This window comes from Schistocerca cancellata, chromosome 1, assembly GCF_023864275.1.
Source record: "Schistocerca cancellata isolate TAMUIC-IGC-003103 chromosome 1, iqSchCanc2.1, whole genome shotgun sequence".
Taxonomy (NCBI): domain Eukaryota; kingdom Metazoa; phylum Arthropoda; class Insecta; order Orthoptera; family Acrididae; genus Schistocerca; species Schistocerca cancellata.
Genome location: NC_064626.1, coordinates 20,058,898 through 20,075,773, shown reverse-complemented (window position 1 = coordinate 20,075,773; position 16,876 = coordinate 20,058,898). Strand labels below are relative to the sequence as shown.

General features: G+C 43.2%; 1 protein-coding gene across 2 annotated transcripts in view; it reads left to right on the top strand.

Moving 5' to 3' along the window:
- LOC126164648 (solute carrier family 35 member G1-like) overlaps positions 1-16,876 on the top strand; it is a 266,941-nt gene that overhangs the window by 213,530 nt on the left and 36,535 nt on the right. For both annotated transcript variants that reach the window (XM_049920258.1, XM_049920259.1), the window contains one exon: positions 10,744-11,031. In XM_049920258.1, coding sequence (XP_049776215.1) covers positions 10,744-11,031 — 288 coding nt within the window. The remainder of the gene's footprint in view (positions 1-10,743; positions 11,032-16,876) is intronic.

Here is a 16,876-nt window from a genome sequence, read left to right as displayed (position 1 = left end):
CTTCCTTCACAACTGACCGTATGGCTTTAATTTTATCCTGTGAATTAGCTATTCTATTTGCGCATCACATACTCTTTGCCTTCCTAATAACATGTTTAAGCACCCTACAGTACTGTTTGTAGTGGGCTACTGAAGCTTGACTGTGACTACTTGTAACATTTTAGTACAATACCCAATTTTTTCTACATGGTGGGTGGTAACGTTCTCTGGGAATTCCCCAAACAGAAATACTTCCATCCGATTGCCGCAGGGTATAGCGTGACTCATCACTCCCAAGTCACTCCTTTCCAGTTGTCCAGTGTCCAGCGGCGCCACTTCATGCGGCGCTTGTGATTCACTACAACAGTGTACGGGTTATGAAGACCTGATCGAGCACTGTTCTCCATTCTTTTTAACTGCCTACCCACAGTAATAGTGCTAACTGGAATTCTGGTAGTACTTTGTTCCTAGCAAGTGATTCTGATTTCACTCGAGTTTTACAGCTGCCCGCGGCATTGCTCTACGCTCCCTGTCCGGTAGTACACGAGGTATGCGTGTCCTTGGTTTGGCTCAGGTTGTTGTTTAACGTTTCTGTTTCACAGCCACATCACAAACAGTAGACGCAGGCAACTTCAGAATGATTAAAATGTCCCTGATGGATTTGTTATTCGGGTGACATCCAAAGACTAAGCCACATTCAAAGTGCTTGAGCTCTCCTAATTGGCCCATTGTGCTGTTATTGCTCCCTCCTCTCCTGACAACATATTACTTCTCGCCTCCTTTTACAGCAACGGTTTCCCTTCTCGTGACATCTGCTGCTCCGTTCCGCATTAAGTAGGTGTGTGTGGACACTTTTGATCAGATTGTGTCCTGGACAGTTCACGCCAGCGGGATCTGTAGCGTGTGGAAAGCAGAAATAGACGCTAAGTCGGTGGAAGAGTGTTCCTTAGAGGGCGAATGTTACAAATGCGCATAATGTGAATCGAAATCAGTACCGATGAACACAGATGAAATCGTCTGTACAACACATAATCAGAGTTCCAAATCGAAGTCCAGGTCCAGAAAAGAGAAATAATTAGTGTATGCAAGAACGGGGAGAATGGAGGCTTCAGTGAGTAGATGCGAATATCCTATCCGCCATCCCAAACAGCGTGTGCGCGCAAAATGCCGTGGCCGCTAGATGCGCAGTTGGCTGGGGAAGCGTGGGGAGGGGAGAGCGGCGGTGGTGGGGGGTCGCTGAGAGCGCCGTAGGGGAAATGCCGTGCTGCACTCACATTTTTTGTACGCGTAAAGTGGTCTCCTGCACGGCCACGCTTGCATGCGACCATTCCATCACATACACTGTCACCTCTGCTTTCGTCAGTACCCACAAAGAATTACGCCGAAAATGCAGAGATTTATTTTCGCCTGGCTTATTAGCCATTTTTAACTATCAGAGAAGCCTGATGAGCGGCGAATTTTGAGTAAAACAAAATCTACACATTTGTCTGGTTGCCGTGTCAAAATTTGCTCCTTATGCCAAAGCACAGTGAAGTTTACACTGTCTCACCTCACTAATATGTTGTGCATACGAAATTGCGAGAGAATTCTGAAACAGTGGTATTAAGTTTATTAACTGATGAACTGAGGAAAAGCAAAGTCAGTAACTTACGGAAAAGCACACCCTCTGTACAAAAACGTGTAATGTCTTCACATATGTTGTTCTAGAGCCCATAGCCTTTCTCCAGGACACTTAGCCTTTCTCGTTTCACCAGCTATTGAGGTCCCTTAAAAATTACATTCTTTCACCGAAAAAGTCTGTAGTTATTGGAATAACATGTAGATAATGAAGTCTTACATTATAACGATGTGGTAAAATATTCTCCTCTTTGCGTGCTATCTTTTGCCAAAATCTCATTTCGGTATCTGAAACCGTTTATGAAATATGAGGAATCCTGTGAATATTCCACTTTCACTTTATCGCTGCCACGGCGTGACCTCAAATGAGTGTGCTACATCACATCAATTTTTTGAAGGTTGGTAACGGATAGACACCTCTATCTACGTCTAAAGAAAAATTCAATATGTTATCTAAATTTCATATGCAACAACATATTATGTAATATGCACTACATGCAAAATCATAGCGCTCTCTATTTTTCATTGCACATTTTCCCGAATTTCGTGCAGTGTCTTACTTTCACGTAAGAAAACAAGAAGAGAATAGAAGCTTTCGAAATGTGGTGCTACAGAAGAATGCTGAAGATTAGATGGGTAGATCACATAACTAATGATGAAGTATTGAATAGAATTGTGGAGAAGAGGATTCTGTGGCACAACTTGACAAAAAGAAGGGACTGGCTAGTAGGGCTTATTCTGACGCATCAAGGGATCACCAGTTTGGTATTGGAGGGCAGCGTGGAGGGTAAAAATCGTAGAGGAAGACCAACAGATGAATACACTAAGCAGATTCAGAAAGATGTAGGCTGCAGTACGTACTGGGAGATGAAGCAGCTTGCACAGGATAGGGTAGCATGGAGAGCTGCATCAAACCAGTCTCAGGACTGAAGACCACAACAACAACATCATATCAATTTCTTCACGATTGGTAACGGATAGATACCTCTACCTGAGTGTAAAGAAAAATTCAATATGGTAACTAATTTTAATGTGCAACAACATATTATGTAATATGCACTACATCCAAAATCATAGCGACCTCTATTTTTCATTCCACATTTTCCCGAATTTCGCGCAGTGTCTTACTTTCGCGTAAATATCGCAATAACTATGAACATTAACGAAATTATGGGCACATCATCATGAACCTGATATATAAACCTATAAGTAAAGCAAAAGTGATTTTTTTTACCGAATAGTTTCTGTAAAATCGATTGAGAAATATTACAGGGTCCACGCGGCGATTCTGTCAACGCTGATCGGCCGAAACATGGAAAACACTTATGGGCGTCCCCTTCCGAACAAACGAATGAACTCGGCCAGCGCTTTGCACGAAAACTGTTCCTTGCGAAGTCGGCCACCGTGCCCTGCGCGAGCTGCACGTTGGATGTTCCCTGTAGACTCAGCAACGTACAGGGCCGGCTCCATTTGATGCACCTGCGCCCCTATGCGATCGGTCTGCATGTCGCTGGAATGACGTAGTGGCCCCCTGACCCTAGAAGTGTGACTTGTCGCCACAGTCTGTATAAAGTCCACTTTTCTTTGCAAATAATGTAGGTCATGCCTACGCCTGGACAAGGCGCTTTCCAGGAGAAGCCTTATAAAGGCCATGCGTCCGCGGGTCTTCTATTCTTATATGGATTTCCTCGTCAGATAATAATTCCATCAGCAGTTATCGTTCTAACGAACTAACGTTGTTTATTCGAAAACCAGCTCACAACATAGATACCTACAGTGGAAAATTTGCTTCATGTTTTTCTCCTTGGACGAAGAAAGAGAGTCAAGCAAAGGGAAGAGCAAGTTCAAAAAAATGGCTCTGAGCACTATGGGACTCAACATCTATGGTCATCAGTCCCCTAGAACTTAGAACTACTTAAACCTAACTAACCTAAGGACAGCACACGACACCCAGCCATCACGAGGCAGAGAAAATCCATGACCCCGCCGGGAATCGAACCCGGGAACCCGGGCGTGGGAGGCGAGAACGCTACCGCACGACCAGGAAGAGCAAGTGCGACACTTGAGCGAGCCATTGCAGTTGTCCAGCTGAGGTGTCTGTCAGCTTGGAGCATTTCCTGTATGGCGAGGCGACTGCATTGCACTTACGTAAAGAACCTGATCTACAGGTGCAGAAGGAAACAATCTGACATTACGGCTTATTAATTATACGAGGAAGCACTTACTATACATCGTGACAAAGTGAGTGGTCACGAAAAAAAAAAAAAAAAAAAAAAAAAAAAAAAAAAAAAAAAAAAGGACACGTCTTGCAAGCGCACATGTCTTCCCACTGAGAAGGCCGTAAAGTTTCTCTAACATTTTTGTGCTAACATCTCAATGCGTAGCAAAAGTGAGTCAGCGACACCGTATTTCATACGCCACTCACAATAAATATGCGTGTGAAAAACTGTAACAGAATGTTTCGTTCTTCTAACTATGCAACGAAATCAACGTCCACATAGACGTACTTGGCGACGGATGCCCCGTACCGCAACTACTCATCTCCTTTCCTGTTCCACTCATAACTTGGGACGAGGGAAAAACGACAGTCTATATGCATCCGTATTACTCTTAATTTCTCGTTACCTTATCTTTGTGGTTCATACGCTCAATGCATGTTGCCGGTAGTAGAATCGTTTAGCAGTCAACTTAAATTGCCGGTTAGTTAAATTTTCTCAGTAGTGTTACTCGAAAAGAATGTCGCCTTTCCTCCAGGGATTCTCATTTGCGTTCCCGAAACATTTCCGTAACACTTAACGTGTTGTTCGAGCCTACCGGTAACATCTAGCTGCCTGCCTGTCAATTGCTTCGACGTCTTCCTTCAATCCTGCCTGGTACACATCCCAAACACTCGAGCAGTATCCAAGAATAGGTCGCGCCAGCGTCCTCCTGTATATGCCGTCTCCGGTACGTGAACCACTCTTTCCTAAAATTCTCCCAATAAACCGAAGTCGACCATTCGCCTTTCCTATCACAGTTCTCAGGTTCTCGCTCCATTTCATATCGCTTTGCAACGTTACGCCCACATATTTAAACGACGTGACTGTGCCAATCAGGATAGTAGTAATGCTGTATCCCAACGTTACAGGTTTGTTCTTCCTACTCATCCGCATTAACGTACATTTTCCACATTTCGAGCTAGCTGTCATAGCAAAACAAACTGAACCATTATAGTAGGTATTTTGAAATAATCTCTCTAAGTTTGACATTAAAATGAGTTACTAACCCTATATTAAAATAAAAGTAGATATGTCAGTACAATGCAAGTAGAACTAGGTACAAAGCTTTCAATATAATTACTCTGAAATTTCAGAGCGTTTCGATTATTGAATTACACTTGCACTAGGTATTCCCAAGAGCTCATCATGCTGTATTTTACAAGAGACAAAAAAACTGGTACATCTGCCTAATATCTTGTAGAGCCCCCGCGAGCACGCATAACGACTAATGTCTGAAGCAGTGCTGGAGGGAACTGACACCATGAATCCTGCAGGGCTGTCCATATATCCGTAAGAGTACGAGAGGGCGCAGATCTCTTGTGAACAGCACGTTGCAAGGCGTCCCAAAAATGCTCAATAATGTTCATGTCTGGGAAGCTTGGTGGCCAGCGGAAGTGTTTAAACTCAGAAGAGTATTCCTGGAGCCACTCTGTAGCAATTCTCGACGTGTGTGGTGTTGCATTGTCCTCGTGGAATTGCCCAATTCCGTCGGAATGCACGATGGACATGAATGGATGAAGGTGATCAGACAGAATGCTTACTTACGTTTCACCCGTCAGAGTCGTATCTAGACGTACCAGAGATCCCATATAACTCCACGTGCACACGCCTCATACCATTACAGAGTCTCCACCAGCTTGAACAGTGACCTGCTGACATGTAGGGTCCTTGGATTCATGTGATTGTCTCCATTCCCGTAGACGTCCATCCGCTCGATACAATTTGAAACGAGTCTCGTCCGACCAGGCAACATGTTTCCAGTCACCAACAGTGTAATGGCAGTGATGACGGTACCAGGTGAGGTGTAAAGCTTTGTGTCGTGCAATCATCAAGAGTACACGAGTCGGCCTTCGGCTCCGAAAGCCCATATTGATGATGTTTCGTTGAACGGTTCACACGCTAACACTTTGTTGATGGTCCAGCACTGAAATCTGCAACAATTTTCGGAAGAGTTGCATTTCTGTCACGTTGAACGATTCTCTTCAGCTGTCGTTAGTCCCGTTCTTGCTGGATCTAATCCCGGCCGCAGGGATGTCAGAGATTTGATCTTTTACCGGATTCCTGACATTCACGGCACCCTCGTGAATTTGTCGTACGTGAAAATCCCCGCTTCATCGCTACCGCGCAGATGCTGTGTCCCATCGCTCGTGCCCCGTCAATAACACCACCTTCAAACTCACTTAAATCTTGATAACCTGTCATTGTAACAGAAGGAAACGATCTAACAAGTGTGCCAGATACTTGTCTAATACTGGCATTGCCGACTGATGCGCCGTATTCTGCCTGTTTACATATCTCTGTATCTGAATACGCCTGATCCCTCATAAACTCTGCTGTTGTCATCTTGAAAAACAGCGGTGTTAACAGCACACTCACCATGCTGATGTTGACTTAAAGGCAATATCTGATCATTCGGGATGTTTAAATAAACATGCTGGTTCATGTTAGTATTTACCTCAGTGAGTGGGTCCAGTTCACGATAAGAAAAACACCCTCAAAACATCACAGATCCACCTCCTGCTTGAATCTGATTTACATTCAGGATGAAATGCTTCATTTGGCCTTTGGTACACTCGATGACATGCGCCATCAGAATACAGGCAAAAATGTTATTCGTCAGACAGACCACATTGCGTCCTCCCAGTCAGCTACTGTCCACGTTAACGATTTCTAGCCTATTCAAGAAACGCACTTTTATGTGCCTGTGTGAGCTATGGCCTCTTACGAGGTGACCGACTCCAAATGTTGAACGCATGAAGTTCACGTCGCTGTGTTGTCTCGCTAACAGGCGAGCACGGACCTTCAATCACTGCCTGCAACAATTCAGAAGCCGTGAAGTTAGTGAATAATGTCCCGGCGCCAATGAGACCGTTAGGGACGGAACGCAAGCTCAGATTAGATAAGAATGGGGAAGCAAGTCGGCCCTGCCCTTTCAGAAGAACCATCCCAGCATCTGCCTGAAGCGATTTAGGGAAGTCACGGAAAACCGGAATCAGAATGGCCAGAGGCTGGTTTGAACTGTCGTCCTCTCGAATGCCATTACAGTGTGCCAAGCACCTTGCCCCCTCGCTCCGTGAGATGCTGGACATGCACTCACACGTACTGCTATAGATGCATGTTTTCCAATCTCCACCCATCATATATAGTATCGTTACGTGCCTATAAATTGCATTTTGTTGCTGAAAGAATTCATTTATATGCAATACGCTGCCTATTCCTTTCATGGAGAAGGCATCTAAGTAAATATCAAGCCACAAGAGAGAAAATGCGATACACTGATTTTTATCGAAATATGGCAAACCTATTCGTAAGTCAAAGAAATATGAACCAAATTAGTCTATTGTTTACATCTCTTGCTATGATTTTGTTACAATCTGCGTTAATTGTTTCCAACATGAAGATTCGTGTGAATTTCCTCTGGGCCAGGTTATTGAACTCACTATTCTTACCACAGCGTATATCGCTGCCAAGAGGCATTTACTTGTAAAACATGGTGCATGTCGATTTGATTGAGCACAACATTTTTTCTCATGACATGGTGGGTGGGCGATGCATTGCTACGTAGTTGCACCTACCAGGAGGACCCTTCCTGAGTAGAACTATGGACACTGTTTTTCCTTTATCAGATTTAAACTTCGTTCGAAATATTAGAAAATATTCTGAACAATTCGCTTAACCAGAAAAATTCAGTCCCATCTCCAGTTAACCCTAAGCACTATTTAATCTATTACATATCTTTGCAAAGGCCGTAAATGCACGAATTAAGAAACAATTAAAAATAAAGACACCAGATAAAATGCGTAAGAAAAGCAAACTAATGTAAACTGCACTACAAAAGAGCGAATAATTAGTGCATTTGGACAACTTCAGACGGTTCAAATGGCTCTGAGCACTATGGGACTTAATAGCTGAGGTCATCAGTCCCCTAGAACTTAGAACTACTTAAACCTAACTAACATAAGGACATCACACACATCCATGCCCGAGGCAGGATTCGAACCTGCGACCGTAGCGGTCGCGCAGCTCCAGACTGAAGCGCCTAGAACCGCTCGGCCACCACGGCCGGCATTTCGACAACTGACCAAGAGCAAATGTAAAATTTCCTATCAGAATAGTTGAACATGTTGGTCAGAGGGCATTCGCTAAGTCTGCAGCAGCGTCGTAACGAAAAAAGCTTCATCAGTCAGGTTCACAGAACGAGAAATAGAGTTCATTTTTATGTCATCAATCACATTAACATAGACTTGAACACTATCCGTTGTCAGCTGTAATCTAGATCGCGGCGTCTCAGGTTCGAATCTCGGCTAGATTTGAGATTTTCATCATTCTAGAGCGGTATGTACGTGTTATCCCACTCATTTCATTCCATTCTCATCACAAAGCCGCGCAAGTCACCAGACTGGCGTCAAATAGAAGAACGTTGCACCAGGAAGCCGAGCGACCCTAGACGTGGCCTCCTAGCAAGTGATGCGGTACAATAATATCACTTCATTTCATGCTTGCAAAATAGCGTCACTAGCTAACAGTTCGCATCACTAACGTAGCTGCAGCTACAACTACTTGCTACGATGTGAGATGGAGCGTATACTTTCTGTACTACTACCGTTTCCTCCCTACCACGTTCCGGTCCGTATTGATAACTGGGAAGAATTTCGAATCGAATTTCTCTGATCATCTTGTTGCGGTCATTACGAGTATGGAAGTTCATAACGTACTGCCCGACTTGACTTGCAACATATGCTCTTCAGAATTCATAATAAACTTCGTGATACGCAGTGCATACCTTACGACATCTGCCACAGGAGTTTGTTGAGCACCTCTGCAACGCTGTGGCGCCTAATAGACGAATCGCCATGAAATGTGCGTCCACCCTCTTTGGTTGTACTGCCTACTTTCAAATTCACTATCGCACTGTCTATAGCATTAGACAACACAAATGAATATCATAATTCCCATCATTTAACAACACCCCAATGATCGATCCTGACGATTCTCTTATACTTGAGCCTTCTCCTTACAAATTTGTGATTTGTTTCTATGTCTCCTTTAGTGTACGTCTTAGAATCCAGCATCTGATTTTGGATTCTCTACCTTCACCACGATGTAATACAACTCTTAGTTTCCTTGTGTAGAAACCGTTTCCAAGTGCACCTCCTCGTCTTGTGGTCGTTGAACAGTGTATTTACTATTGCTAGCTTAAATTCATTGCAGAACTCAAGGTGCCTTTCCCGTCCGTTATTCCTGCTATCGAGATACACTACTGGCCATTAAAATTTCTACACCAATAAGAAATGCAGATGATAAACGGGTATTCATTGGACAAATATATTGTACTAGAACTGACATGTGATTACATTTTCACGCAATTTGGGTGGATAGATCCTGAGAAATCAATACCCAGAACAACCACCTCTGGCCGTAATAACGGCCTTGATACCCCTGGGCATTGAGTGAAACAGAGCTTGGATGGCGTGTACAGGTACAGTTGCCCATGCAGCTTCATCATGATACCACAGTTCATCAAGAGTAGTGACTGGCGTATAGTGACGAGTAAGTTGCTCGGACACCATTGACCAGACGTTTTCAGTTGGTGAGGTTTCTGAAAGTATTTGTATGGAGTGTAGTCATGTATGGAAGTGAAACGTGGACGATAAATAGTTTAGACAAGAAGAGAATAGAAGCTTTCGAAATGCGGTGTTACAGAAGAATGCTGAAGATTAGATGGGTAGATCACATAACTAATGAGGAGGTATTGAATAGAATTGGAGAGAAGAGAAATTTGTGGCACAACTTGACTAGAAGAAGGGATAGGACATTTTATGAGACATCGAGGGATCACCAATTTAGTATTGGAGGGCAGCGTGGAGGGTAAAAATCGTAGGGGGAGGCCAAGGGATGAGTACACTAAACAGATTAAGAAGGATGTAAGTTGCTGTCGGTAGTGGGAGATGAAGAAGCTTGCACAGGTTAGAGTAGCATGGAGAGCTGCATCAAACCAGTCTCTGGACTGAAGACCACAACAACGTCAACAGTGTTAGAATGTTACTGTTTTGCAGATTTTTTTTTCCTCCTGATCACCTTCCTCCCTGCAGTCCCAGAGATCCAAGTGGGAGAATAATCCAGAATCTTATGTCAATGGAGAGATCATAACAACTATTTTTCAGTTACTGGCCATATATCTTGTGGACAAGCACATTAAATCTTACACCCACTACACCATTTTCTGGATAAATTGATAATATTGTACATTTGTCTGAGTCTTCCCATTTTACTTGAGTAACCCCCACTGTATCTTGTTTAAGATTTAACATTTTCTTCTCCGATTTTTCTAGCTTTCCTACCACTTTCACACTTCTGACATGCCACACTCACATTCTTAGAATGTTACTGTTTCGTAGATTATTGTTTTGCTCCTGATTACCTTCCTCTTGGCAGTCCCAGATATCCAAATGGGAGACTGATCCAGAATCTTGCGTCATTGGGGAGATCGTCAATACTCTCTTCATTTACAGGACATACGTCTTGTGGAGGCCCATTACGTGCCTTTAATGCAATGGGTTCCATTGCCTTCTATATCTTCAAAGCGTTGCTCACTGCTGATCCTTTCGTCTATTGCGGCCAGTTTTCTACATCAAGGACTAAACTGTTCCCCACAGCTGTCTGATAAGGTTATTGGCAGAATGGGGATGTCAGGGCCTTTGGCCATGATTGCTGGTGATATTTTTCCAACTTCAGTGACAGGGATCGAAGCCTGGATGGAGAAGCTCTCAGTAGTAGCCCAAGACGCTACTCCCACACCAAGGTGACCTTCGTTGCTTTAAGAGCGCATATGTACGTGGGGAGACAGCGCTGCCCAGTGCGATGACAGCGGCCTTGCTTGCCTGGGCAGGTGGTGTCGCTGCTGGGCGGCGGCCTCGGCCACGAGCAGGTGATCGCGGCCGTGGAGGTGTCCTCCTTGCACGCCAGCGGCGCCGACGCCGAGTCGCAGCCGCTGCTGCTGCGCGACCCGCCGCCCTCGTACGCCGCCGCCCACTGCCTGCCGCTCGCGACGCTGGCGCCGCCCACCGGCCTGGCAGCCGCCGTGCCGCCCCTGGGACCGCCCGCGCCGCCCACCCCGACGAGGACGCCGACGTCGCGCGTCAACAGCAACAAGTGGCAGCCCATGCTGCCTGCTAAGGTAGGCGCACCCTCCCTCTACATTCGCCAGTCGCTCTCCTACAAGCTTACTATAAATGATTCGTTCGCGTTCAGAACTCCATATTTTCCGAAGTACCCTGAAGAGCCAAAGAAACTGGTACACCTGCTTAATATCACGTAGGGCCAACGCAAGCATACAGCATACACCATGAATCCAGCAGGGCTGTCCATAAACCCGTAAGAGTACGAGGGGATGGGGATATTTTCTGAACATTACGTTGCAAGCCATCCCTTATACGCTCAATAATGTTCATGTCTGGGGAGACTGGTGGCCAGCGGAAGTGTTTAGATACAGAACAATGTTCCAGCAGCCATTCTGTAGCAGTTCTGGACGTTTGCACTGTCCTACTGGATTTACCCAATTCCGTCGGAATGCAAGATGGACATGAATGGATGCAGGTGATCAGACAGGATACTTATGTACATGTCACCTATCAGAGTCGTATGTAGACGAATCAGAGGTCCCATATCACTCCAACTGCACACGCCTCATACCATTACAGAGCCTCCACCAGCTTGTACAGTCCCCTGTTGACATGCAGGGTCCTTGGATTCATCAGGTTGTCTCCATACCCGTACACGTCCATCCGGTCAATACAGTTTGAAACGAGAGTCGTCCAACTAGGCAACATGATTCCAGTCATCATTTCATTTTATCTGTCTCTACTATCGTGTTATAATTTCATGTATTCACTCGTTCCATGACCATGGAGATTTCTCCTTAATTTGGTCCCACGAAACAATAAATAAATAAATAACAGTCAAATGTCAGTGTTGACAGGCCCAGGTGAGGGGTAAAGCTTTGTGTCGTGCAGTCATGAAGGGTACACGAGTGGGCCTTCGGCTCCGAAGGCCCATATCGAATATGTTTCGTTGAATGGTTCGCACGCTGACAGCATTGAAATCTGCAGCAATTTGCGGAAAGGTTGCACTTCTGTTACGTTGTAACGATTCTCTTCAGTCGTCATTTGTCCCGTTCTTGCAGGATCTTTTTCCGACCGCAGAGATGTAGGAGATTTGATGTTTTACCCGATTCCTGATATTAACCGTACATACGTGAAATGGTCGTATGGGAAAATCCCTATTTCATGGCTACCTCAGAGATCCTGCTCGTGCGACGACTATAACACCACGTTCACACCCACTTAACTCTTGATAACCTGCCATTGTAGCAGCAGTAACCCATTTAACAACTGCGCCAGACACTTGTTGTCTTATACAGGCGTTGCGCACAGCAGCGCCGTATTCCGTCTGTTTACATATCTCTGTATTTGAATATACATGACTATACCAGTTTCTTTGGCTCTTCAGTGTATTATATCTACATATATGACTGATACATGAATAGAACCATAAACTGGCCAAGTCTGCATTTTGCATTCTACAAATGTTCTACATGTGCTCCTCCAGTCACACGACACACGTCCAAGGACTAGTCGAGTTTGTTCCACATGTTACATAGCAATATCGTGCCAATGGTCATCACAGCATTACTGATGCGTTCTCTGAGCAGTTCCAGTGTTGTTGGCAGCGGGGGCCGGCGGGGTACATAAACGTGGCCATTAATGTACCGCCAAAGGAAGAATCGCAAGGCGTTAGGTAAGGCAATTTGTGGGGGGTGGGGGCAAGGGAACACACACACACTCACATCGTCTTCGCTCCTACTCCCAGTCCAACGTTCGTCGTTTAGGTAGTGACTTGACGATCTGACTACGAACAGCAGTCAGACTGTCACTATTCTTGTAAAATATCTTCACGGTAAACTGACCAATGACGGGGTGATTTTTAAATGGCAAGGAATTGTGCACAGGATGATGCTACTTCGTGCCAACTCTTCAGGGTTGCCACTAAAACTTTCAGAATTCCCCGTGTATCCGTCCCACCCTGTATTGTTCAAAGTTGGGCTTACGTCTGCAATGTTCGTCGTGACAAGTAACACTGTTCAGAATATTTACGCTGGACTGTGTTCGCTTAGATTTCCTATAATGCTAGGCAAAAGTAGAGCAAGGTGGGACACATTCTTAACAAAACAGGGTTAGAGAAAAGTATCACTGAAGGAAAAAGAGAACGCTAAGAAAAAACACAGTAAGAAGAAAAAATGGTTCAAATGGCTCTGAGCACTATGGGACTCAACATCTTAGGTCATAAGTCCCCTAGAACTTAGAACTACTTAAACCTAAGTAACCTAAGGACATCACACACACCCATGCCCGAGGCAGGATTCGAACCTGCGACCGTAGCAGTCCCGCGGTTCCGGACTGCAGCGCCAGAACCGCTAGACCACTGCGGCCGGCAGTAAGAAGAAAAACGGTTTCCTGGCAGATCTGAGGGAACAAATATCTTACCAATAATTGATACGAGTTCCTCTTTTTATTTTTTGTGTATCAAGATTGACCTTCCGCATATACTCTGTATTGCTCAGATTCACTATAGAGTAAACTAAAATAAGTTTATATTACGGAGACAGTTTTGCGTACTTGATGGGAAGAAACTGTAAGAGCGAACAATCCGGTAGAGAAACCGGATTATTGTATTACTTTTTCTGTAGCTTCATTAGCGACTTTCCGCTTTAGAAGACGTACTTGAAAAGAGTCTTCTTATTTTTCTTTCTTTAACTTGAACACCAACTGGACTGCAGCTGGTTGCGATATGCAAATGTTGAGCGCCTGCGCGGAGTGCGAAGTGCGGCTTAACTCGAAGTGGTCAGAAGTAGCGACGACGTAAATAACAACACGCGGTCAGCTCGACGCTTATACATTCCTCCACGTGGAGAATATATGGAACCTCCTGCAGTCACAGGTTCAAAAATAGAACCGGTATTCAGAAAAATACGACAGAGATATTTTTTTTGTAATTGCACTCCTTTCAGAATCACTTCCCTTTATCGAGTCCGCTTTGCTTAAGGGGCTCCGGAACGCCCTATACTTGCAATGTTAAAATAACGCTTATAAATTACATCTTTCCTCACAAAGTATTTGAGGTAGGAAGTTGAACTTTTTACAGATTATTTATTGGAATATGAGCTACAACTTAACACAGCGATTTTACAAAGTTTTAGTTCAGTTATTAAAAATGATTTTTTTCCAATTGTAATGAAAATTCACAACACTTTTTTGCAATTTTTTATTTATATATTCAAAAATATACAGTTTTTTTGGAAAAAGGCTGTGTTAAATTATGCAGAAGGTACTGTGTAACATTTACTGAAAGTTTGAAACAAATATGTTTGGAAGAACCTTAGAAAACATGTAATTAGTATGAGAAAATAAAAGTTTTGGGAATCGAGCGACAAAGATTGGATTAACTTTTTAGTGCATTACAGGTCCATAAGATGGATTATCTTCATCCTCTGCAAACTCCTCCTCCAGCTTCCTCTTGTTTCTCCTCCTGTTTACTCTTGCTTGTATTTCTAGACTCTTTACAGCCCTGTCTGCAGCCCGAAGGCGTCCCTTGTCTAAAGCAAGCATCGCTCGTACCATTGTTGTTTACAGTAATAACACATACCTTTGGCTTTCCAACATTTCTCCTTTTCTTAAAAGCCTTCAGAGGATTTCTAATAACTTTACTTTTACTCATTATTATACTTCAACAAAACAGAGACTCAAGAAACAGAGTTAATTACGAATATTTTCGAGATAACGACAGAGTAAATAAACATGAAACAATCGACAATCACACCAGCGATATATATTGAACCATCACAGGTTAGCCACAACACATACTTTATCTCACATCACTAAAATGTACCTGATGAACACGGACGTTAATAATACCATTTGACAGCAGTTTAACAGCGCCACAGTGGGTCACGCCCATGTAGAACACATTTCAAAAAAAAATTTAAAAATAGTTGTAGTCTTCGGAATTGAATAAATTATATATCTATTAAAAGGTAATAGTCTGCAGATTCAGAAAACGCAAAAAAGTAAAAATTGAACTTTTCATGATTTTGAGCCTTTCCGGAGCCCCTTAAGAATAGCTCCCATACAATAACGTTTTAGTACAAAATGGTCAGTTGAAAGCTTTAAATAAGTAAGGAGAAGACAAATTCCTTTCACAACTACATTGTTGTAAAAACCATAATCTATGAGAGAAAAATAATAACACAAAGAACGCATATTTAACAAAAATTTAGTCATGTTTTGACTTTATATTGACGTAATTTGTATTTTTTCCTAGATGAAACTAAGGAATGAAACAGCTGATTCGTTCCTTAAATAACGCCTATTTTTTAGGGTACTGTACATTAGTCGGTAAAAACGAACCCTACGTGGGATCACTTTGTTGCCCTTCCGTCTGTCTGTCTCTATTAAATACGAATTTCCTCCGGAACAGGTAGATGTGTCGAGTTGACATAATGGCAAATACTATGGTCTACAGTCCTTGAAGGTGTAAAAGTCAAGTTTCTAAGTCATATTTCGAAACTCGCAATCTCACTCACGAAAAGCTTTATGACACTTACCGTTAGCCTACAATCACGAAATTGGTAAAGAAACAAATTTTCCCTAATCCGAAAATTGTTAATGTGCAATTATATCCCTGTAGAAAAATATTATTATTTGTTATCCGATTGTCTGTCTGGTTGTCAGTCCGTCTATTAAGGCCCATTTTGCGCACAAATGGGAAATTGTATCAAATTGAAATTTATGTCATATACTAAGTTCTGTTTGCCCTTAGCCGTGTTTAAAATTTAAGTTTCTAGGTCAATGCAATAAGAATATATCACCATTTATACCATATTTTGATACTCGCAAACGTATCGAAACGTATAGGCTACTTCCTGTTGACACAGAATCATGGAACTAGACGATAAACAAGGTTTCACTACTGCACAGGTAAAGAAAAAAAATATGAAAATCGTAAATTTATAACTACATCATACGAAAAAAATACTTTTTTTCTTGTTGTCCAACTTTCTGTCTGTCCATATGTTCCATTCTATGATGTAAGGTCCCTTGACGGTGTCAAAAATTTAAGCATCTAGAATCTTTAAATTATGCAAGAAACAAGGCTTTATAGCACAGGCAAAGGGACAAGTCACAAAATTGTGAATTTGTAATTATATCGCACAAAAAATTGTGTCATTCTCGAAATATTAGAATTCTCGCAATTGATATCATGTCGGTATCGATATCGATGACAGGAGAAAATCGTCGAAACTGCCGATTCCCGAAATGATTAGATATCTGTACACATAATCAAGTTTGTATAGAACCCTTTGTGTTCGAGTGCTGCTTGCTGTTATCTGCATTTCTTAAATTTAATTTTATTCAACAAAAACTTTTTAATTCTTGTGACTTTCATTTGTATATAACTTACTTGTTAATCCTTGTCACCTTGAATCTGCTCCCGTCTTTGATTCTCACACTTGTCCCATTGTTGCCTGAGCTTCGCCATACAGTGCTGGAAAGCATCATTTAGAGAGTGCTATTATGCCTGCGACTTGGATGGGTGACCATCCTGGCTACCATGCACTGTTGCCATTTTTCGGGGTGCACTCAGCCTCGTGATGCCAACTGAGGAGCTACTCGACCGAATAGTAGCGGCTCCAGTCAAAGAAAACCATCGTAACGACCAGGAGTGCGGTGTGGTGACCACACGCCCCTCCTATCCGCATCCTCAGCTGAGGATGACATGGCGGTCGGATGATCCCGATGGGCCGCTTGTGGCCTGAAATCGGAGTGCTTATTATGCCTGCGACGAGTTCTCCTCAGTACATCAAAACTGCTTCCACTGATCAATGTTTTTGATTTTGCAAACAAACAGTTTGAGTTCTGTTCAACGGAATCGGTAGTACATGATGTTATCTTAAAAACGGTCATGAT